Raw genomic sequence first — 24,975 nt, 5'->3', positions numbered from 1 at the left:
CGTCCCCTAATAGCCGAACACTGCGACGTGACTCAGAGCTTCTGGTTCGGTCGTCACCAAAGCGAAAGGACTGAGGGGCCGACTATGGCCGAGGACCATGGGCCACCTGGTACCAGGATTTTTGAGACGAGAAAGGGAAGGGGGCCCCAGGCCGGAGACGCAAGGAGGAGAGGGAGAAAACTCCGTTCCCTGCAGGCCGAGTCTAGAGTAAGATTTACGGCGGCCGAGAGCGGGCGGCTGAGATGGGAGTTGGTCGGCTGGTGTTGGACACCAGGAGGGGAGACTTACCGAGATGAGGCCGGTGTTGGGTGGAGAGGTCGGCGAACAGGAAAATGGGCCAAGACTGGCCGGGGTCTGGACCGAGCCCGAAGAGGATCGGGGTCCCACTGAGAGGAAGTGGGGAGTCCTGATCCGAGTCACGGCACCAATGAAAGAGGCCGGGCAAGGATCAGACTACACCGGTCGCGGTCAAGAGATCTTTATTGGAGGTATCGAGCAGAGAAGGAAGAGAAGAGAGGAGAAGAGAAGGAAGAGAAGAGAGAGAGCTGCTGGTGTGCTGGGTTTTATATCCCTTGGGCCTACGTGGGGCGGGTCCAAGGGAAGGCGGGAGATGCTTTTCTGATTGGCCCTCCTTTGGCGGGTTCAGACAGTGCCCGGTCCAGGAGGGGAGAAGAACCCAGAACCGGCGCCATTAAGGTACCCCTGTTACCTAACAAGACATGCGTTTTTATGAGTGGCTATGCTCTGATCTCTCTGATCAAATAAATTTTAATGATCAAATAGATTTTGATGTAGAGTTCTGTGTGTATGTGCGTGAAAGTTTTTCCTTAATCCTTTTTGTGTTAACGAATAGGGCATTTGTTGATAGCATTTGCTGTACCATAAAGTTTGCCAATAACATTTATTCTACCAATTTTCTGACTCAAGAAGTCAGATGACATTATGGTAGATCTGAAAGTGTCAATTTTTGTAGTACCGTCCATATTCATAATTTATTTTACTTTTCCATAGGTATCTTGTGGCACATGTGATGGAGCTCTAATACTTGTTGTTAGGGAGGTAGGGTAGTTAGTCGAAAGGGAACTAGACATTTAAGACAGACTTACCAAATGAGTTCATTTTAACGTGTTTATTGAAAACCTACTCCGTGTAGGACACTAATGTATAGGTTGGTGCAAAAATAATAATGGTTTTACCATTACTCTTAACATGTTCAAGTACTTATATGTATACTTACACATATAAGTTCAGGTAACTTATATGTTATACTTTTTAGGTGCTAATATGAGTGTACAGGTAACTATTACATGGTAATATGTAGCTGACAAAAAGGGTACAGCAGTCTGCATATATCCTTGGCTTCAGTTTCATAGAAAATAAGAATAATGATAAGGTTTTTTAGATGTTAAAGCAAGGTGTGTGAAAATGCTTTGAAAAGTGGAAGGCATTATGCAAATATAAAGAGATATTACTGGCATATGTGTTGGGGTATCACTTTATGGGAGACAAACACTGGCTAGGTTTTTTGCACATATTCCTTCTTTGAGAGCAGTAGAACTGTATAATAAGAATAAATCATGATGTCAGGTAACTTTTATTGCATAGAGATTATTACATATCAGGAACAATTCTAAACACTTTACACATACTGTTTAATCCACAGAACAATGGATCCTGTGGATCCTTTCTCATAGGATAATATCCTGATATTATCCTGATATATGAGATACTATTATTATCTACATCTTACAGTTGAGGAAACTGAGGCGTAGGGATGTTTGTAAGAGTCTGGATTTGAACTCATTTATTCCAGAATGCCACAGTGCTCTACCAGTTCTCCTTTTTTCTTGTTAATAGAGACGGATATTATGTGTTAGTAGAGACAGAGTTTCACCATGTTGCCCAGGCTGGTTTTGAACCCCTAGGCTCTAGAGCTCCGCCTGCCTCAGTCTCCCAAAGTGCTGGAGGATTACAGGCATGAGCAACTGCTTCTCTAATCACCTATTCAGTTTTTTGTGCAGTAATGGGTTTATTCAAAGTGTGTTTCTAGGGTAATTTTGTAATATGTGTTTTTATTAGAGGAAACCATCAGTTTCCTCTTAGGTTTCCAAATATGCTGCTATAAAGTTGCATGCGTTATGCTCTTAAGATTATTGTTGTCTTTTCTCTCTTTTCTCTTTCCTTTCTATATTTTTCCTCTTTTTACCTAATCAAGCTTTAGAAAGGGTGTTAGTTTATTTTTACAGAACCATGTTTTAGGTTCTTACAGCTTGTTTTCTGCTTAATTTTCTTTGGTTCTCAGACGATATTGTACCTCGGAATAATTGTGGAGCAATTGATCAAAACAAAAACTAATGTCAAGGTACCATTTCCCAAAATTCTGATTCATTATTGTCAGGGTTGGTCATGGACTGGGAACCTGCATTTTATCAAGCACCTCAGGCGGTTTTGCTTGTGGTCCAGGGATGACCAGGTATTAAGAAATTTTGTACCTGGGATACAGAAGAAAACTACACTTATTTCTTATTATTTTTCTCATCAGCAACAAATGAAATCAACCTACTCTGAGTTTCTGTTAGGTGCGGGCAGGTAGAGAATGTTGACCACTAACTAGACTATTGGCTTATAGCAGAAAACAGCTCTTCCAATATCCATTTTATTGTTTAATAATTTTTTTTGTTTTCTTTTGTTTTCATCAAAGGCACACGTGCACAAATCCTAGACAGGCTCCTTTTCTGTGACTGATGTACAAATGACCACCTTTGTTAAATCTGAACTGTTGTAGTAAAAGTGAATGCTATGGGACCCAACACTTGAAAGCCATAGGTTGCTAGGTCTTCAGACTGTCTGGAGCCAGCAGGTGGCAGCAGGTCTACATACTGGTTTATAAAGACAGAATACACTACTTACAAGAAAGTTTAACTTGTAGGTTTACAGTCCTTCATTTTAGAGAAATGTCCCTTGGGAAGAAGTGTGCTAAGGAAGTAGAAAAATGCCTTGGGAAAGCAAAAAAGTGTTTAAAATTTGGTTTTTTAATATATCATTATTTTATATGATATTATGGCTCATTTTAAAGTAATGTGTTCCGTTTCTTAGTATTTAGGAAATTATTTCTGTAATAATTTGTTTTGTATTTACCTGAAAAGCTAATTTGTTTCTGTTACTAAAAGAGTGTCATCTTATAGTGCCTCTTTAATCTGTACTTAAAGGTCTAAGGGGCAGTTACTGGATTTCATTGGTAAGAATATATGTGTGAGGCTGCATCTTGGAATGACAGGTTACAACTATTTGTTAGAGGAGCTCAGTTTTATGTCAGTATGTTCATCTCTAGGCCTGAATGTCAGCTTGTTTTCACAGTTGAGTTAATTATTAGGGGACCACTTACTTACCTGTGTAGAGACAAAGGCAAAGTGTCCCCTTTATTCTTAGAAAGTTTGCTGAAAATCTGTTGACAAACGGCAGATTAATATGAGAAAAAGGCATATAAATATATTTTAACATGTGTACATGGCAGAATCCAGGAAAATGACTACCCAGTAACCCAGTGGGGTACAGATGCTTATATACCCTTATTCATACCCTTCTTGTATTTGATCAGTAGGGTACATGGGGGAAATGCGGGATAGCAAATGATCTTTAGGGGGAAATGAATGAATGGGCCTAATGCTCAGACAATGATTAGTTAATACTTTTCTTTGGAAATTGAATGGGATGGAGGGCAGACAGTGGTTTGTGACTAAGTTCATCTAGGCTGTAGGTGGGGTGTTTAATTTTCAGCCTCTTCCTCTGTGATAGAAGTTTTAATCTTCTCTGGTGAATGAAATTTCAGGGAAAGCAATTGTGTTTCTCTTTGGCAGGTCCAGTTTATAGGTAGATGAAGGAACTTCAGAGAATAGCTTCATCCTGTGCTTGGCAGACACAGGAAGGGAGACGAGGCCAGAAAGACCTTGAGGCTGCTTCATGTTGAAGTGCCTTTATTTCAGAGTAACATTTTTTGAGCTGCAATGCCTGATGAAAGAAAAGAAAAAATAAAGAGGGGGGTAAATTCTTAGAACTGTGCGTTTAATACAAAAAAAAAGGAAAAAGGAACTTTTTATATTCTTTCTTCCAAATAAAGTTAATGGTTATTAATGATGAAAAGAGTTTGTCCAGAAAAAGATCACTTCCTTTAGGCAAAGTTTTAAATATCATTGTCTTTTAATACTAGTAAATAGTATCTAATAATGCTAGTAAATGGTATCCCCACTTGCTTATTTTTTTAAACTTGAGTAGCCCTTTCTATAAATCTATATTTATTAGAAAACTACTTTGTTAGTTCAAAGATTCTCTACCTATAGCTACAACTAAGAGGGCCCCAAAATATGTTTAAAGATGTTTTTTATACATATATATAGTTTATGTATTACTTGTTTGCTATTTATTTACAGTGTCATTTATATATAATATGTGGCCATTATAATTTTTATACTACATCTATATTGACCCAGGCATCTGCATTAAAAATACTGTTTAGAGGCCTGAAGAAAAACTGAATATAGTGGTTATATTCAAGGTTGGTTTGGGGGGTTGGGGGTGAGTATACTAGAAATTGTATTGAGATCTGAAGTATTAATTTATTTAGAAAATCTTGAGAAGTGGTTTCTTCTCAAGCAAATGTGGAGTAGGGGAAAGAAAACCAACTTTTGGAGTAGGGTTTATCAGGATTTGAATCTTGCCCCTGTCATTTTCAAGCAGTGGAGCTCCAGGCAAATTATTTAATTTTTTTGAACCTCTCTTCTACGTGTGGTTAATAATTTTAACTTCATAGAGTTTGGTGATAAATACATGACATGGCAAAAAGTCAAAGCACTTACTTAATACAATTCTTATACATTATACTGATTCAGTAAGTATTCCGTTCATCAGTGAAATTTTAATCCATATGAGTAAAGTCAATTGCCAGTCCTGGGCAGGGACAAATCCCCAAGCTTGATGTGTAGGGAAGGGAGGGGGCCTGAACAATCCCTGAGGAGTAGTAGAATAGCAGATGGAACACTGAGAAGGGATTTCCTTGAGGATAGATTTCCACAATGGAAAGGAAATGAGAGATTCTAAGAGACGGGCTAGCGGCTTGTAACCTACATGGAAGAGGTTATGAAATGACGACAGAATAGAATGGGCCTGTGAGGCTGGAAGGAGATATTTTCCTTGGTCCAAGAACCATTTGCCTTGTGTGGGAAGAGTTTGATAGATGGAAGTTTCAGTGGGGGAGTAGGTGGGAGTGACCGATGAGGAGGAGAAAAACTGGCCCTGAGAGACGGAAGTTGGAAGCTGGCTGCTTCTTTAGCTACATTATCAGCATAAGCGTTGCCCTGAGCGATGGGATCTGATGCCTTTTGATGGCCCTTGCAGTGAATGACTCCAGCTTCCTTTGGAAGTAAAGCGGCCTTGAGAAGAGTTTTTATTAAAGAGGAATTAATGATGGAGGACCCTTGCGTAGAGAGGAAACCTCTTTCAGCCCATATAACAGCATGGTGGTGCAGGATATGGAAGGCATATTTAGAGTCAGTATAAATATTGACGCTTAGTACCTTTGCAAGAGTGAGGGCCCGAGTTAAGGCAATGAGTTCGGCTTGCTGAGAGGTAGTGGAGGGGGGCAGAGTAGTAGCCTCAAGGATAGATGTGGAAGATACTATAGCATAGCCTGCCTTTGCTGGTGAGTGGCAATTAGGCCTGGTGGAACTGCCATCAATAAACCAAGTGTGATCAGAGTGAAGGACAGGAAAGAAGGAAATATGGGGAAATAGAGTGAATGCCAGGTGGATCAGAGAGATACAGTCATGGAGGTCAGATGTGGTATCAGGAATAATGTGGGGGCTAGCCTAAAACAGTAAGGTCAAGTTGTTCGGGCAGAAAGGCTACACAGCACAGTCCTGGCTCTTGTGTAAGAATCCCAACCACACAGCCCTGCACTTCAGCTGTGTGTAATGAAAAAGGTTGGGATGAGTTAGGGAGAGCTAGTGTGGGAGCAGCTTTTAGGGCTGTTTTTTAAGGATTGGAAAGGGAAGTGAGGAAAGGATTTAGGATTTATGGGGTCAGCTAGGTTTATCTAGAACAGAATAATGGGTTGTGGAGGGGAGGTATTGAGGATAGGAGAGTATATGGGTTTGGCACCATGGGGTGGTTGATAAGGCGCAGATCCTGAACTAACCTGAAAGACTTGTCCAGTTTTTGGACAAGTGAAATGGGGGAATTGTAAGGAGAGTTTATAGGCTTTAAAAGGCCATGCTATAGCAGGTGAGTGATAACAAGCTTTAATCCTTTTAAAGCGTGCTGTAGGATGGGATATTGGCATTGAGTGAGGTAAGGGTGATTAGGTTTTAATGGGATAGTAAGGGTTGCATGATCGGTTGCCAAGGAGGGAGTAGAGGTGTCCTATACTTGTGGATTAAGGTGGGGAGATACAAGGGGAGGATGTGAAGGAGGCTTTGAACTGGGGAAAAAGGCGGCAATGAGATGTGGCTGTAGCCTAGGAATAGTCAGGGAAGCAGATAATTTAGTTAAAATGTCTCGACCTGATAAGGGAGCTGGGCAGGTGAAGATAACTAAAAAGGAGTGCATAAAATAATGTTGTCCAAGTTGGCATGAGAGTTGGGGAGTTTTAAGAGGTTTAGAAGCCTGGCCATCAATACCCACAACAGTTATGGAGGCAAGGGAAACAGGCCCTTGAAAAGAAGGTAATGTGGAGTGGGTAGCCTCCGTATTGATTAAGAAGGGGACAGACTTACCCTCCAGTGTAAGAGTTACCCAAAGTGTCTGTGATGGTCCTGTAGGCTTCCAAGGCAATCGGGCAGAGTCAGTCTTCAGCCACTGAGCTGAGAAGATCTGGGAAGGAGTCAGTCAGAGAGCCATGGGCCAGAGTTCCAGGGGCTCTGGGAGTGGTTGCCGGGCGAGTTGGACAGTCTGATTTCCAGTGGGGTCCCACACAGATGGAAGATGGCTTAGGAGGAATCCCAGGCTATGGGCATTCCTTGGCCCAGTGGCTAGATTTCCGGCACTTGAAGCAAGATCCTTGGGGAGGCGGTCCTGGAGGAACGCCTGGCCCCTGCAGTTTAGGCTTTTTGAAGTTTTTGTGTGCTGGAGATGTGGCTGGGGTTTCTCTCACAGTGGAGGCAAGTAATTGCAACTCTTCTCTATTATTGTACATCTTGAAGGCGAGGTCAATTAAGTCCTGTTGTGGGGTTAAGGGCCAGAATCTAATTTTTGGAGCTCTTTTTAATGTAGGGAGTGGGTTGGGTAATAAAATGCATATTGAGAATAAGACAGCTTTCTGGCCCCTCTGGGTCTAAGGCGGTAAAGCGTCTAAGGGTTGTTGCCACACGGGCCATGGACTGGGCTGGGTTTTCATATTTGATGAAAAAGAGCCTAAATGCTAACTGATTGGGAGAAGTCTGATAAAGAAAGAGGAGCATTAACCTTGGCTATGCCTTCATCTCCAGCCACCTCTCTAAGAGGAAATTGTTGGGCAGGTGGGGGAGGGCTAGTCACAGAACGAAACTAAGCCAGACCTGGTGTGAGGAGGGGAGGTAATAGGAGGGTTATAGGGTGGGGGAGTGGAGGCTGAAGAAGAGTTGGGACTTGGCTTGGCCTGGCGAGGAGCAGCCCAGGGAGGAGGGGAGAGGTCAGAAGGGTCTGTGGAAAAGGAAGATTCACAGGACTCAGAGCTTGGGGTGGAGACTGAAGGAACAGACAGGAGAGAAAGAAGAAAGATTTGGGATGAGTCTCATTGGGAGCAGAGATTAGGAAGGGACTGATGTGTAAAAGGATGCCTGGACATCAGGCACCACAGACCATTTGCCCATTTTATGAGAATTATCTAGATCTTGTATGATGGAGGAATCAAAAATGCCGTTTTCTGGCTATTTAGAATCATTGTCAAGTTTGTATTGGGGCCAGGCGGTGTTGCAGAAGAAAATAAGATGCTTAGGTTTTAGGTCAGGTGTGAGTTGAAGAGGTTTTAAGTTTTTAAGAACACAGGCTAAGGGAGAAAAAGGAGGAATGGAGGGTGGAAGGTTGCCCATAGTGAAGGAGGCAAGCCCAGAGAAAAGAGAGGGTAGAAGCAGGGAGAAGGGAGGTAGTGAGCAGCCCTGGGCTGCAATGTGGGTGAGCAGCCAAAGCAGGCATCCGCACACTTGACTTGCCACCAAGGGAATGTTGGTGAATGACCAAGGCAGGCATCCCCACAGTGATCAGACACCAATGGAGTGTGGGTGAATAATCAGGCAGGTGTCCCCGCAGTAATTAAACACCAAGGGAAGACTGTCTTCCTGAGTCCGTGACTGGTGCCAGAGTTTTGGGTCCACAGATAAAATGTGTCTCTTTTGTCTCTACTAGAGAGGAAAAAGAGCTGGAATTGGAAGGACAGGGAGATTGAAGGGTAGCGAGAGAGGGAGATTGAAGGGTAGCAAGAGAGGCCGGAGAAGAGAGTGAAAAGGCCTCTTACTGCATTTGAAATTGGTGAGATGTTCCTTGGGCTGGTTGGTCTGAGGGCCCGAGGTCGTTGGTGGATCTCCTCACGGAGTGAGGAAGAGGACAGGGGACTGGTCTCCCAAAGGAGTCCTCCTGTCCTGGGTCTTCGGCACCAAATGTCTGGCGCATCTGTGTAAAGAGACCACCAAACAGGCTTTGTGTGAGCAACAAGGCTGTTTATTTCATCTGGGTGCAGGTGAGCTGAGTCCGAAAAAGGAGTCAGCAAAGGGTGGTGGGATTATCATTAGTTCTTATAGGTTTGGGATAGGCATACAAAGTACATTCTTAAGGGCGGAGAGAATATTACAAAGTACTTTCTTAAGGGCGGGGGGAGAATATATCCTGTCAATAGGGTGGGGCAGGAACAAATCACAATGGTGGAATGTCATCAGTTAAGACTATTCTCACTTCTTTTGTGGATCCTCAGTTGTTTCAGGCCATCTGGATGTATACGTGCAGGTCACAAGGGATATGATGGCTTAGCTTGGGTTCAGAGAACTGATAGTGGCTTGGTAGTGGTGAATTCTCTCAGCATTTGTTTGTCTGAAAAAGACTGTGTCTTTCCTTCATGTATGAAGCTTTGTTTCACTGGATACAAAATTCTTGCTTGATAATTGTTTTGTTTGAGAAGACTGAAGATAGGGCCCCAATCCCTTCTAGCTTGTAGGGCTTCTGCTGACAAATCTGCTGTTAATCTAACAGGTTTTTCTTTATAAGTTACTTGGTTCTTTTGTCTCATAGCTCTTAAGATTCTTTCCTTCACCTTAACTTTAGATAGCTTGATGACAATGTGCCTAGGCAACGATTTTTTTGCAGTGAATTTCCCAGGTGTTCTTTGTGCTTCTTGTATTTGGATGTCTAGGTATCTAGCAAGGCTGGGGAAGTTTTCCTCAATTATTCCCCCAAATATGTTTTCCGAACTTTCAGATTTCTCTTCTTCCACAGGAATGCCGATTATTCTTAGGTTTGGTCATTTAACATAATCCCAGACTTCTTGGAGGCGTGTTCATATTTTCTTATTATTTTTCCTTTGTCTTTGTTGGATGGGGTTAATTCAAAGACCTTGTCTTCGAGCTCTGAATTTCTTTCTTCTACTTGTTTGATTCTATTGCAGAGACTTTCCAGAGCATTTTGGATTTCTATAAGTATGTCCCTTGTTTCCTAAAGTTTTGATTGTTTTTTATTTATGCTATTTCATCGAATATTTCCCCTTTCACTTCTTGTATCATTTTTTTTGTTTCCTTACATTAGGCTTTGCCTTTCTCTGATGCCGCCCTGATTAGCTTAATAACTGACCTCCTGAATTCTTTTTCAGGTAAATCAGGAATTTCTTCTGGGTTTGGATTCATTGCTGGTGAGCTATTGTGATTTTCTGGGGGTGTTAAAGAACCTTGTTTTGTCATATTACCAGACTTGATTTTCTGGTTCCTTCTCATTTGGATAGGCTCTGTCAGAGGGAAAGTCTAGGTCTCAAGGCTGTTGTTCAGATTCTTTTGTCCCGTGGGTGTTCCTTTGACGTAGTAGTCTCCCCCTTTTCCTATGGATGTGTCCTCCTGAGAGCCGAGCTGTGGTGGTTGTTATCTCTCTTCTGGATCTAGCCACCCAGCAAGTCTACCAGGCTTCAGGCTGGTACTGGGGTTGTCTGCACGGAGTCCTGTGTTGTGTACGATTTGGGGGTCTCTCAGCCATGGATACCAGCACCTGTCCCTGTGGAGGTGTCAGCGGGGTGAAATGGACTCTGTGAGGGTTCTTAGCTTTGGTGATTTAATGCACTATTTTTGTGCTGGTTGGCTGTCTATTAGGAGGTGGTGCTTTCCAGAGAGCATCAGCTGTGGTAGTATGGGGAGAAACAGACCGTGGATGGGGCTGTAGAACTCCCAAGAGTATATGCCTTTTGTCTAGAGTTCCCAAGGTGGGTAGGGAAGGACCATTGGGTGGGGGCAGGGCTAGGTGTGTCTGAGCTCAGGCTCTCCTTGGGCATTTCTCGCCACAGCTGCTGTGGGGGATGGGGGTGAGGTTTCCAGGTCAATGGAGTTATATTCCTAGGAGGATTATGGCTGCCTCTGCTGAGGCATGCAGATTGGTCAGGGAACTGGGGGAAAACCAGCAGTTACAGGCCTTACCCAACTCCCATGCAATCTGAGGGGCCTGTCTCACTCCCACCATGCCTCCACCAACAGCACCAAGTCTGTTTCCAAGTAGTGGGCATGCAGGGCTGAGAACTTGCCCCAGGCTACCCGTTTCCCAGCTGCAAAAGCAAATATGGCTTTCCTTCTTCACCCGCCTGTAGAGTCTGCCCACCAGATTCACGCCCTTCCCTGAGTTCTGGGTAGGAGACTTCTCCATCAGTTCAAAATGTTACAAAGTTCAGCTGGCGATTTCCTTTTCCCTGTGGCCTTTCCCCGGTGCTTCTGGCTGCCCTCCCGAAGGACCCCTGTGAGGACAGGCAGAAATGGTTTGTCAGGGAACCCAGCGAGCTGACAGGGCTTTCCCTGCTGCTTCCTCTACCCCTATATTTTGCTCAGCTCTCTCAGTTGACTCAGTTCCAGGTAAGGTCAGAGTCTTCTCCCATAACCTAGACCTTTAGGTTCTATAGTGGGGGTGTGTGTTTGAGGGATGGATCTCTCTTTCCCACTTCCACAGTTCGGGTACTCACAGTATTTGGGGTGTCTCCCGGGTCCTGTAGGAGCAATCCACTTCCTTCAGAGGGTCTGTGGGTTCTCTTGGCTTTCCTGATTTATTCCTGCAGTCATTCTGGAGCAAAAAATCATGATGCGAGGCTCCATAGGCTGCTCTGTCCATCAGAACTGGGCTGCAATCTAGTCCTGCCTCCCGTCTGCCATGATCTGCCCATCCCCCTAAACATTTTAAATAATCATATGTTTCTTGTTAAGTTTTAAGGGCTCTTTTTATGTTATACATATTAGCCCTGAGTTATATTTATGACAAATACTTATCTCCCTTTCTCTTACATGCCTTTTATTTACATGTGGAAAGACTTTTTCTATCCTGAGATTATAAGAACAGTATTATTTTCCCTTTCCTTTAACACACTTAGACACTTGATCTTCTGGAATATGGAATATTTTTGTTTATGGTATGAGGGAGAGAATAAGTTTAATTTTTCCCAGAAGTTCTCTGGTGTCCCAGTAGCATTTGTGGGCTAGTCTGTTTTCTTTTTATTTCACTAACTGGAAATACCACATCATGCACTAAATGATGTGACCTACAGTAAAATTTATCTTAATTGACCTCCACTTAACAGACGGAATGGGTTAATTGATAGTCTCTGTTCTCTCTGTAAAATATACTGATGGAAGACTACAGTAAGCTTAATGTTTACTACTAATAGGCTACTTAATACTATGCTGGTATGATTCTGTTTCTTGCTTGTGGTTTTAGATCACTGATACTCAGATTTGATCATTCTACAAACTTAATGTGAGTTCTGCTTGCCATTGTGTATTTATTATTTAATTTAATATTATATAAAGCAGTAAAATATGAAAGGAAGGAAAGGTGCTGTTTCGGAGAAAGCTAAATTAGGTGCTTTAGAAAGAAAAAATGGGTCACCAAAAATTTTGTGGCCAGTAAGGACATTGTATGCAGTTTACTTAAATATTATAGCATATATAGATCTAAGTTCTAGGAGCAGGTAATGAAATATGGATATAAAGGGTTACTTTTCTCCTATAGAAAAACTTGTAAAGTTTAGCAACAAAAACAAATGGTTGAATTTGAGTGCAGTTTGGTATATGAGAGGAAGTTTATCTTCTGAGTTATAGACCTTTAGAAATATATTCTTTTGTAGAACATTTTAATGATGTAACTGTTGTAGTCCATTTGTGCTGCTGTAACAAAATACTTGAGAATTGGTAATTTATAAAGAACAGAAATTTATTTCTCTGACTTCTGGAAGCTGAGAATTCCAAGATCCAGGTACTGGCAGGTTTGGTGTCTGGTAAGCTTCCAAGATGATGCCTTGAACATTGCATCCTCCAGGAAGGAGGCATAATATGTCCTCACATGACAGAAGGCAGAGGGGGAAAAAGAGACAAACTCCCTCTTTCAGTCCCTTCTCTAAGGTTACTTAGTCCCAATCACCAGTGTGGAGCCCTAATGATCAGAGGCCCTAACTTCTAGTAACATCACTTTGATGATTAGGTTTTAACTCAGCTTTTGGGGAGGATACCACATTCAAACCAACCGTAGCAGCAACTCATAACTTTACATTATAAGTACATAGTCCAATTAAAATGTGTTAACAAAACCCTAGATTCGTAGCAGGCTAAATACAGTGTTTTCATACCGCAGATTGGTGTCTCTGTAGGCATTTTGAACATGATGTGGTATTTTTTTTTTTTTTTTTTTTTTGAGACAGAGTCTCGCTCTGTCGCCCAGGCTGGAGTGCAGTGGCGCGATCTCGGCTCACTGCAAGCTCCGCATCCCGGGTTCACGCCATTCTCCTGCCTCAGCCTCTCCGAGTAGCTGGGACTACAGGCGCCCGCCACCACGCCTGGCTAATTTTTTGTATTTTTAGTAGAGACGGGGTTTCACTGTGGTCTCGATCTCCTGACCTCGTGATCCGCCCGCCTCGGCCTCCCAAAGTGCTGGGATTACAAGCGTGAGCCACCGCGCCCGGCTACATGATGTGGTATTTTTAACTAGTGAGTTAAAAATACTGATCTTTAGGAGAATGAAAACTAGATTACTGCATTGTATTAGTTTTCTGTCATACGACAACTTCAAAACTTAGTGACTTGAAACAATAACCACTTATCATATCACACAGTTTCTATGGTCAGAAATCAGGGAGTAGTTCAGGTGGGTGGTCTGGCTCATGATTTTTTCGTGAGTTTATAGCCAAAACGATAGCCAGGGCTGCAGTCATCTGAAGCCTTGACTAGGGCTAAAGGATACATTTTCGAAATGATTAACTCATGGAATGCTGATTGTTGGCAAGAGCCGTCATTTCCTCCCCATGTGGGTCTGTCCATGGGGCTACCTTAAGCGTATTCATAGCATAGTAGCTAGCCTCCCTCAGAACGTGTGATCCAAGAGAGAGAGTGAGGTAGAAAATGTAAAGTCTTTTATGACCTAGTTCTAGAAGTCACATACCATCTGTCACATCTACTATATATTTTTGTTAAAACTGAATCAGTAGGACAGCTCACATCAAAGGAAGAGGAATTAGACTCCAACTCTTAAAAAAAGGAGAGAAACCACCACACTGCAGATATTTATTTTGTGTGTGTGGATCAGTGAAGAGGAAGAGATTAATGTAATATTTGGTCTTCTTTTTAGGACACTGCCTTAGGAAAACCACGAGAGGTGTTTCGACTTCCTACAGATTTGACAGCATGTGACAACCGTCTTTGTGCATCTATCCATTTCTCATCTTCTACCTGGGTTACCTTGTCAGATGGAACTGGAAGATTGTATGTCATTGGAACAGGTGAACGTGGAAATAGCGCTTCTGAAAAATGGGAGGTGAGGGTTTGTTTAAGACTTATGCAAAGTCTAGAAAATATATGTAAATTACACCCTACTTATTTTAAAATGACACTTTTCAAGGATGGTTTACATGTGATCTGTTGTTTGTTTGATATATATGTTTTGTATCGCTTTTTAACTAAATTATAAAATGTATATTTTTCACAAACTGTTACATTAACCACTCCTGTTTTGATCTGGAGTCAGTGCAGTTGTCAAGAATTGCATTCATTTTTCAGCAGACATCTTATATGCGTAGAGTACTTCATTAAGCATTGACATTGCCTCCTCCTTCTTGAAGAAGAGTTGACCAAAAGCTTATGTTAGGATGTTTTTCTCCTCTGCCGTTATGTTAGATTTGCTGGGATGTTTACATTGGTCAAATAGTGGTCAAATTACCAGAATATTCTCTACTTAGAAAAATACATGATATAAATATATAGTTATATGCCAATTTCCAAGACAACATTTTTACTCTAATTTAAAAAATTAGATATAAATCTAAAGGGTAGGTTAGGGTTTTAATATAATAAATAAGGAATTAATTTCTCTAGAACTACAGTTTTTGAAAGTAGAAGAAAATGATGCCAAGTAGATCATCAAAAGATTTAGTTTACTGCTTCAGCTCCTTTGAGTTATGCTAGTAAGTGTATTGTAATATTGCTACTGTCTGAATCTCAGCGGGTAGCCTTTAGTTCTGGGTAAATAAAGAGATTCGAGCTTAATATATTTATGTCTTACAAAATAATTTCATCTGACCAACAGATGCCTACAAAGACCAGGCTTTAATTACTTGAGAAAAACCAGTTGGGTCTTAGAACCAAATGGTTTACCTACTTTACTAAGTTATACTAAATGTTATACTACCAAATTATAGTATGTTCAATATACACAGTAAATAACCAAAACAGCAGTAGCCTATTTACAAGAGCCTGTTGCATTCACAGTTTCAAATATTCATTGGATACTGTGACAATTTCTGTTTTGGCCTTTAGTAACAACTTTTATTTTTCTGAAAAACAAGTAATGTGGTATGTAGCACAGCTACGTGAAACAGTTGGAAGGTATTTTGAGAATAATGGGCAGGAGAGATATGAGTGGGAATTTATCTGGTATTGAGCTGTATGGATTCTGTAGATTTTGAACAGGACAAACCTACTTGGCTCACTTTCATCTTAAAAATAATACCACACATTATTTCATATGGGCTTATACTTCTTTTGGTTTTGTTTTGTGTATCCCCTTGGTGTGTATTAAGCCTTCAATAATATCTTTTAAATAAATTTAAAAATTTAAATCTACCTTGTACCTTCTTTAGCGTATACTGCTCTAATGAAATAAGCTCCCTCCAGAGATGTTTTCAGCTAATAATAGTTTTGACTAGGTACTGGTGGCAGAGGGAGGAGATTTGGGCATTAATTGAGGTGTGAGGGATACTGTGGAATATTGGTCACTTTAAGAAACAATTCAGGAGGGTTTTAGGACTTTAGGGTAATTAATATAACAGAGAAGCTAAAAGTAGAAGTGATTACGGAGCATGGTGGGGGGTAAGGGAGCCAAGGGTGGTGGTGGTGGTGGTGATTACTGAAGTTTAAAAAGAGAAATTAAAGGAGACAGCTTGCTTTCCAAATGTGTTGCCTCTAATACCATGGAAGTGCTGTGTATCAACGGTATCACAGTTTAGATGCTGGGCTTGTTCAGAAAACTAGAAACTTCAGCCTAATAATTTTTAAAAGTACGCCATCTACTCTTTTGCTTTCATTCCAGTTCCTTTCACTCATACTAGAAAGAAAAAAGAGACAATAAACTAGCTACTTGTTCCTGCCGAAACTTGTCATTTTCTGTTCTTCCCTTTTGTTTCCACTATTCCCCAAACAAAAGCAAAACCCAATCAACCAATAAAAACCTGCCTTCATCTGTCATCTCTGTTTTGAATATTTAAGGATTTTTTTTTAAGCTTTTGCTTTTTCTGTTTATGGAAATCTTAAGAATGGATTCTGAAGGCCCACTACTTGAATGATTTTGGCAGATGTTCAAATATGTAGGGAAGTTGATGACATTAAAGCACATTTTTCTTTGTAAGGTTTTCAAGTAGGAGTAGATATGTGGGGATTCCAGGTACAGGTTTTGTTTTTTGTTTTTTGTTTTTGTTTTTTAAAGCTACCTTTTTTTCAGTTAGGCTTTTTCTCAACTGTCCATATCTTATCTGGAAATCTTGTTTAGGAAGCAGCCTTAAAACCTTCTCTATTTTGTATTTACTCTTAAAAATGTAATAGTTGTTGAGATCTTGTGTTTGTGGTATAAGAAAGAATTTGGTAAGATTTTGTGTGTTTCTGTATGATGCTTAGATAAGATTTTGTGTGTTTTTACATGATGCTTTTTTGCTTTTCAAAAAACACTTTAGGATTATATTTTAAATAGAGTTTGTTAGCTTATTCTTAAATGCTAATAGGCTCTTTTGTTTTTGAGAAAAAACATGTTTTGGTAATTCTTCAATGTTTTTGACTCTTGCCTTTGTAAACTTCCAGAGAATAAACAAACAAACAAAAAACAGGAAAAAGGCATACACACATGCACACTCATATACAATATCTAGAAACAGAAGAAGCAAGGTAGCCAAGACTAATGGTCAGTTTTTTTTTTATACAAATAAATATTTTCTTAAAAGTTCTGTCCTCAGGGAACATTATCTAAACTTGCAGTCTTTATGTAAAGGCCTTTTTATTTTTAAATTTCTTGTAATAAATAGTATCCAAAATAACTGTTGAATCATCAGAATACTATGTATTCCCTCTGTGCTATCTGTGTTCATGTAATTATGTACACTTCTTTGTGTGTGCAATTTTGTTTTGTAGATTATGTTTAATGAAGAACTTGGGGACCCCTTTATTATAATTCACAGTATCTCATTGCTAAATGCTGAAGAACATTCTATAGCTACCCTCCTTCTTCGAATAGAGAAAGAGGAATTGGATATGAAAGGAAGTGGTTTCTATGTTTCTCTGGAGTGGGTCACTATCAGTAAGAAAAATAAAGGTAAAACAAAAGTCTGAATCTCTCTCTCTGGTTGGCATTATTTAGTAGATTTTGAAACGCAAACTCTCCCTGTATATACTGTTTGCTCTTTCTTGGGCATTGTGTTACAATTCTGGCACCTGCCACTACTGGTGGAATGAATATGTGTAGATAGTTTTTCCTCAGATGTATTTTATAGAAAAAAAATTGCAGTGTGCATCCACAGCCAATTATGCCTTTTATATAAAAGAAGATATTGTTACATGTTTTGAATAATTTAACAGGTGTATTTTTAATATATACAAAAATATGTGCATATATATATGTGATACACAAAAATTTATAACTAAAACTAAATGTAAATTAATAAATTATAGTATAATTTAAGTGTAAATAAATATAAATACTTACTTGGAAATGAATGTCTTTATTTCATTAAATTACAGGTATGATTTCTTTTAAATCTAATTGGAAGACTGTTACTTTTTCTCACCAAATGTGCTCCCATGTTTAGAATAGTCCTGAGCTTTGGTGTGTTTGAAGCTGTCTGTCAAGCTTCTAACTTGACATTAAAAATTACAATCTCATGTATTAATTAGGGTTTCTTTAAGGTATTAAGAAATCTCTTTGCCTTTGCTTAGTTCCTGCTGACTCATTGAGTGTTTTCTTTTTAACTATAGTTGAGTACTGAGAGTGCTTGTTTCCATAATGACTCTATGCTCTTTTTCTCAGTAGTTTTTATTAGCTGACTCATTTATGAGTAAGTTAATATAAATTAAATTATCATTCATCTCTGTAGAAAAATATTTCTTTACCATAGCTGCTAGTTTTCAATTCAATAAAGACTATAGTATTTGTTTCCTAAGAGGGTTTTGCCTTTTATTCTAAAACAGCTATCTGTCTTATCTATCTAATAGATATCTCAAAATAGTTTATAAATAAACTGAATAAGTCTCCTAGATTTGTTCTTTGAAGTATTCAATATAATTTATTAGTTCTTTTTGGTGTTGTAGTTTTATCTCTGGAGGAACACAGTAACTTTAAACTTTAAATTAGATATTAGAAAACTTTTTTGAAATCCCAGTTGGTAACCATAAGATCTATGTCACAGCTATCCGAGTATGCCGATACAGTGCAAAAGCAGCCATAGACAATATATAAATGAATGAGTATAGTTGTGTTCCAGTCATGCTTTATGGACATTGAAATTTGAATTTTATGTTTTTTTGACATATATTTAAATATTATTCTTTAAATATTACTATTTTAACAATTTAAAAATATAAAATTCATGCTTAGCTCACAGGCCATACAAAAATAGGCCTAGATTCAGCTTTGGCTCAAGGGTCCTAGTTTGCAGAACTCCTGCTTCAGATAATGGAAACCTTAATTTTTTTAAGGTACATAATTCAAAATCTTACAGGAGACATTGTCATGCATATTCCTCCTCCTTTCTCCAAGACACTTGGTTCTGTAACATCTTTTTCTCAATCTGTGGTAACTCATCAAATTGCCTCAGAACATAGCAGTGCTCTGCTCCAGCTCTATCTTCTCCATCACCTTTGTCTTCATTTCTTTGCCTCAACTGGACAGATACATTGAGACTAACCTTTTTTCTCCCAAGATTGCAGTTATCATTAATTCTCTTTGTTGTTCCCTTTATCTTTCTTTTATATCTTGTTCCTTCTCTCCCAGACTATTACTAATATGATTGGTTTTTTTTTCTTTTTCTTTTTAGTTAACAGAACAGTATTTTTTGTAAACTATTTTAAATGAAACATTTCATAAATTATATTTATGGTCAGATAAGTTTGAAAATGTGGACATAAAATAGCTCCATTACACATTAAGCATATTAAAGTTTCTAAAAATTGTGAGTAAAAAAAATTTAGGTTAGATGCAAAGGCTCTAATCTCAGCACTTTGGGAGGTCAAAGCAGGAGGATCACTTGAGCCCAGGAGTTTGAGACCAGTCTGGGCAACATAGTGAGCCACTGTCTCTACAAAAATTACAAAAACATTAGCTCAACATGGTGGTGTGCACCTAGAGTTCCAGCTACTCAGGAGGATTTCTTGAGCCTGGGAGTTTGAGGCTACAGTGAGATGTGATCGTGCCATTGCATTTTAGCTTGGGCAACAGGGCAAAATCTTGTCTCAAACAAACAAAAAACAATTTACATTTAATTTTAACCTAGCATTTCTCCACATATTTAACCATGGAATCCAGTTTTTGAGACTTCCTATTCTTTCTGTCCCATGCATGTTGGGAAAAGCCACCCTATAAATATGTAATGTCTGTGTTTGGATCTTTAAAGTCAAGTAGGACTTTTGGCCCTGCATGTATCTATAGGGGAAGTGTAGGAGTTTTGTTCATTCATTAAATTACAAGCCTGTTCTTAAATATGTGTGAATTTAATGTGTGAATGTAGGTGAGGATTTTGAGTAAAAACAATGAGATATTTTAGAACAGATGGTATTATTATGTTAAAACTCATAATAATATAACATTGAGTTGTGATTTTTGACTACTCAGTATGAAGCCTGCAAGTATAACCCACTTTGAAGAGTAACAGTATAGGTAAAAGTATGGAGTCAGCTAAAATGTTTGAGTACTTTTTAAAGCAAAAAATTACTGTCTTTATAGGAAAATAAGTTTAATTTGTCAGAAACTTTTGGAATACAGTTGTTTATATCTTAAAAGTAGCACTAATTTATGTTTAATTATAAGCATATAGATAAATGTCTTGAGTGTGTAAAAAAAATCATTTCTGCTATAAATTTATTTCATTGTTAAAATGCCCCTTATCAGGAGTTAGAGCAGGCAGAAAAATAGTCCACACTGCATGTTTCCTCTTGTCCTTAATTTGTCACTTTTCAGAAGAAACTTATCACATACCTGCTGAGAAGGCAGACAGGCTTTAGTCAAGGAGAGGTAGGTCATACAGAGGCTGTTATTCCAAGTAAGCCAGTCATGTTGGAGTTCTGGGGCACTGCTGTCTAATAAGAGATTTCTTCAAGATGGACATGTTTTATATGTGTACCATTCACTGCAGTAGCTACTAGTCATGTGTGGCTATTGAGCAATTAAAATGTGGCTAGTGTGACTGAGGAATTCAAATTTTACTTAATTTTAAGTAGACTCTTCTGGCCAGTGACTACCACATTGGACAGGACAATCAGGAACAAATTTCACCAGACCCAGTATTTTAAAATAGGGACTTATTTACAGAAAATTAGGTTGTAAATTGTTTATCCTTATGAAAAGACTCTTAATAGTGTACCTTTTAATAATACATTAAAATTATTTAATTATAATTAAAATCAATTTTTAAATATCAGAATATTTTGATAATAGTTTTTATTTGTAATGTTTTGTTCTAAAATACTCTTTCTTACAGATAATAAAAAATATGAAATTATTAAGCGTGATATTCTCCGTGGAAAGTCAGTGCCACATTATGCTGCTATTGAGCCCGATGGAAATGGTCTAATGATTGTATCCTACAAGTCTTTCACATTTGTTCAGGCTTGTCAAGATCTTGAAGAAAATATGGATGAAGACATGTCAGAGAAAATCAAAGGTAATTTTTATTCTTAATAGAGCTTATTTGTATTTGCATAAACATATATTTATGTCTTTTGTTTTCCCAGTTAGGTTGATAGTTCTACAAGGGCAAGATAGATGCATAATTTTTTCTTTATTTTCTCATGTATTTTCCAGAAGTCTTTTATAAGGTATACCACCTTAATAGTGTGAATGAACTGGTTTAATTTGATCATTTTGTTATTACCAAAAATGTTTTTTAAAAAAATCATTTATTAGCTTCCTTGATTAGGTGCTTAATAAATAGTTATCAAATAAATGTCTATTTGCTATTAGTATTGATGGTATTAATAGTGTAATATTGAAGTTATTAATTTTTAAAAATAAGTTAAGCTAACGTACCTGTTCTTACCTTTTATACTAAACTGAAAGTGAGTTCCTTGAGGGCAGAATCACATAATTTTATCAGTGTTGAATGAGTGAATGAAGGTTATGTTTTAGCATGAAAAGATTGGCTAGGCACTGCAGCTCACGCCTGTCATCCCAGCACTTTGGGAGGCCTAGGTGGGCGGATCACAAGGTCAAGGAGATCGAGACCATCCTGGCTAACACGATGAAACCCCATCTCTACTAAAAATACAAAAAAAAATCCAGGTGTGGTGGCGGGTGCTTGTAGTGCCGGCTTCTTGGGAGGCTGAGGCAGGAGAATCACGTGAACCCAGGAGGCAGAGGTTGTTGTGAGCCAAGATTGTGCCACTGCACTCCAGCTTGGGCGACAGCGAGACTGTCTCAAAAAAAGAAAAAAAGACTAACAAGAAATTTCAGAAGAAATTTATATTTGTATATAAAGAACAGACATTCTTTTAAAGCTATTCAAGAGAACATTCCTCTGTAATAATTACTGTTCGTATTTCTGATGTTCTTAGCCAGAGAATAGTATATTTTACTTAACAGAGATTTTTATAATATTTAACAATTCTGCATATTATTCTTTGAATTTGCCTTTTTTGTTAAACAAGTTAATTATTTTTTTTTTTGTTATTGTACTTTAAGTTTTAGGGTACATGTGCACAATGTGCAGGTTTGTTACATATGTATCCATGTGCCATGTCGGTGTGCTGCACCCATTAACTCGTCATTTAGCATTAGGTATATCTCCTAATGCTATCCCTCCCCCCTCCCCCCACCCCACAACAGTCTCCGGAGTGTGATGTTCCCCTTCCTGTGTCCATGTGTTCTCATTGTTCAATTCCCACCTATGAGTGAGAACATGTGGTGTTTGGTTTTTTGACCTTGTGGTAGTTTACTGAGAATGATGATTTCCAGTATCATCCATGTCCCTACAGAGGACATGAACTCATCATTTTTTATGGCTGCATAGTATTCCATGGTGTATATGTGCCACATTTTCTTAATCCAGTCTATCGTTGTTGGACATTTGGGTTGGTCCCAAGTCTTTGCTATTGTGAATAGTGCCACAATAAACATATGTGTACATGTGTCTTTATAGCAGCATGATTTATAATCCTTTGGGTATATACCCAGTAATGGGATGGCTGGGTCAAATGGTATTTCTAGTTCTAGATCCCTGAGGAATCGCCACACTGACTTCCACAATGGTTGAACTAGTTTACAGTCCCACCAACAGTGTAAAAGTGTTCCTATTTCTCCACATCCTCTCCAGCGCCTGTTGTTTCCTGACTTTTGAAAGATGGCCATTCTAACTGGTGTGAGATGGTATCTCATTGTGGTTTTGATTTGCATTTCTCTGATGGCCAGTGATGATGAGCATTTTTGCACGTGTTTTTTGGCTGCATAAATATCTTCTTTTGAGAAGTGTCTGTTCATGTCCTTCGCCCACTTTTTGATGGGGTTGTTTGTTTTTTTCTTGTAAATTTGTTTGAATTCATTGTAGATTCTGGATATTAGCCCTTTGTCAGATGAGTAGGTTGTGAAAATTTTCTCCCATTTTGTAGGTTGCCTGTTCACTCTGATGTTAGTTTCTTTTGCTGTGCAGAAGCTCTTTAGTTTAATTAGATCCCATTCGTCAATTTTGGCTTTTGTTGCCATTGCTTTTGGTGTTTTAGACATGAAGTCCTTGCCTTTAAAACATTAGTTTTACCTTTTTATTTTTAAGTGAAAGCACGTTGATTAAGAAAGTAAAGAAATAAAAGAATGGCTACTCTATAAGCAGAGCAACCTAGGTTTACTATTTTGGGATGCTTTAAAAAATGAATATTAATGTAATATATAATTGAAAAATATTTTTCACAGGTTTATAAATATATGCACCTCTGAATACAAAAACTTGTGCACTTAGTAGGCCTTTTCTTTAGACTTTTAACACCTTGGTTTCCTCATACGGGATTCGTTTTTTGTTAGATTATCTCTAAGATCCTTTCCTGAATAAATGTTACTATTCTGTCTAATTATAATGCTAACCTCATCCAAAGCTCAGGCAGAATAGCTATTTATTTCTGTAGATCGTGTGTCTTTAGAATTCCTTTGGTAAGCAATTTCGAGGGAATAGAAGGAATGCCTTAATCTTTGGAACCATTCTGCCCAGATAACTTAGAACCATGTAGTTCCAAGACAGATTGAAGCCTAAGTGGGACACATCATGTTTTTTTTTTTTTTTTTTTGGAGACGGAGTCTCGCTCTGTCACCCAGGCTGGAGTGCAGTGGCACGATCTCGGCTCACTGCAAGCTCCACCTCCCGGGTTCACGCCATTCTCCTGCCTCAGCCTCTCTGAGTAGCTGGGACTACAGGCACCCGCCACCACGCCCGGCTAATTTTTTGTATTTTTAGTAGTTGGGGTTTCACCGTGGTCTCGATCTCCTGACCTCGTGATCCGCCCACCTCGGTCTCTCAAAGTGCTGGGATTACAAGCGTGAGCCACCGCGCCCGGCCTCGCATCATGTATTTAAATCACTACCACAGGTATTGTTTTTCTTGATGACATCTCATGCTATATCTTGAGTTCCCTCCAAATTCATTGTTTATTTTGTCATAGGATTTTCACAGTAATAAAGGAAAAGTGTTGTAATTTTTAAAAATTATGGGTAGTTTGGTCATTGATGGGCATGTGTAATACTTTTTGAATATTAATATATATACTGGTTTCCTTTTCTGTTAACTTCAAGAAGACTGGTATTACCTATTGGCTATTTGGCATTTTAATAACATATGTTTTTAAAGACCTAAAACACAATTTCTAAAGGCATAGAAAGGTACTCAAAGCAACCAATAATTGAGAAAATTATTTAGGTGTTTGTATACATTTAACAACGTATACGTGATTAAAAAAATGTGACTTTACCTTTAGTCTACATCCATGGCCTTTCATTAATTAATACTTTTTTAAAATTTCAATCTTTATTTTAGATTCAGCGGGTACATGTCAGTGTTGTTTTACCTGGGTGTATTGCATGGTGCTTAGATTTGGGGTACGATTGATCCTGTCATGCAGGTACTGAGCATAGTACCCAACAGTTACTTTTTCAACCCTTTCTACCCCCTCTAGTAGTCCCTATCGTGTGTTGTTGCCGTCTTTATGTCCATGAGTACCCAGTCTTTAGCTCACACTTATAAGTGAGATCATGTGGTAGTACCCAGTCTTTAGCTCACACTTATAAGTGAGATCATGTGGTATTTGGTTTTCTGTTCCGGCACTAATCTGCATAGGATAATGGCCACTTGCTACATTCATGTTGCTGCAAAGGACATGATTTTGTTCTTTTACCTGGCTGTGTAGTATTTCATGGTGTATATGTGCCACATTGTTTTTATTCAGTCCACTGTTGATGGGCACCTATGTTGATTCCATGTCTTTACTGTGGTGAATAGTGCTGTGATGAACATACTAGCACATGTGTCTATGGCAAAAAAAATTATTTATTTATTTATTTTTTGTGTATATACCCACTATTGAGATTACTGGGTTGAATTGTAGTTCTGTTTTAAGTTCTTTGAGAAATCTCCAAACTGCTTTCCACAGGGCCTGAATTAATTGACATTCCCACCAATAGTGTATCAGCATTCCCTTTTCTCCACAGCCTTATCAGCATGTGTTGTTTTTTGACTTTTTATTAATAGCCATTCTGACTGGTGTGAGATGATACTCCGCTTGTAGTTTTGATTTGCAAGTGCAAATCTCTGATAATTAGTGCTAATGATTAGTGATGTGGAGTATTTTTTCATGTTTGTTGGCCATTTGTGTGTCTTGTTTTGCGAAGTGCTGTTCATGTCTTTTGCCCATTTTTTAATGGAGTTATTTGTTTTTTGCTTGTTCAGTTGTTTAAGTTCCTTATAGAGCCTTGATATTAGACTTTTGTTGGGTGCATAGTTAACAAATATTTTCTCTGATTCTATAGTTTGTTTACTCATAGTTTCTTTTGCTGTGGAGGAACTCTTTC

The 24,975-nt window shown here is 38.9% G+C and overlaps 1 protein-coding gene across 2 annotated transcripts in view; it reads left to right on the top strand.

Annotated features, from left to right (window-relative positions):
* The window catches only part of NUDCD1 (NudC domain containing 1), an 87,804-nt gene that overhangs the window by 18,390 nt on the left and 44,439 nt on the right, over positions 1-24,975 (top strand). The window contains exons 1-4 of one of the 2 annotated variants that reach the window (XM_058443794.1): positions 39-207; positions 13,813-13,998; positions 16,857-17,037; positions 20,414-20,596. In XM_058443794.1, the coding sequence (XP_058299777.1) occupies positions 85-207; positions 13,813-13,998; positions 16,857-17,037; positions 20,414-20,596 (673 nt within the window). In that variant the 5' untranslated portion in view covers positions 39-84. Of the gene's footprint in view, positions 1-38; positions 208-13,812; positions 13,999-16,856; positions 17,038-20,413; positions 20,597-24,975 lie in introns of those variants that run through there. The other variant, XM_032760270.2, reaches the window with a different exon arrangement.

The sequence above is a fragment of the Hylobates moloch genome, unplaced genomic scaffold, assembly GCF_009828535.3.
Source record: "Hylobates moloch isolate HMO894 unplaced genomic scaffold, HMol_V3 SCAFFOLD_9, whole genome shotgun sequence".
Lineage (NCBI taxonomy): Eukaryota > Metazoa > Chordata > Mammalia > Primates > Hylobatidae > Hylobates > Hylobates moloch.
This window is presented reverse-complemented; position numbering and strand designations above follow the sequence as displayed.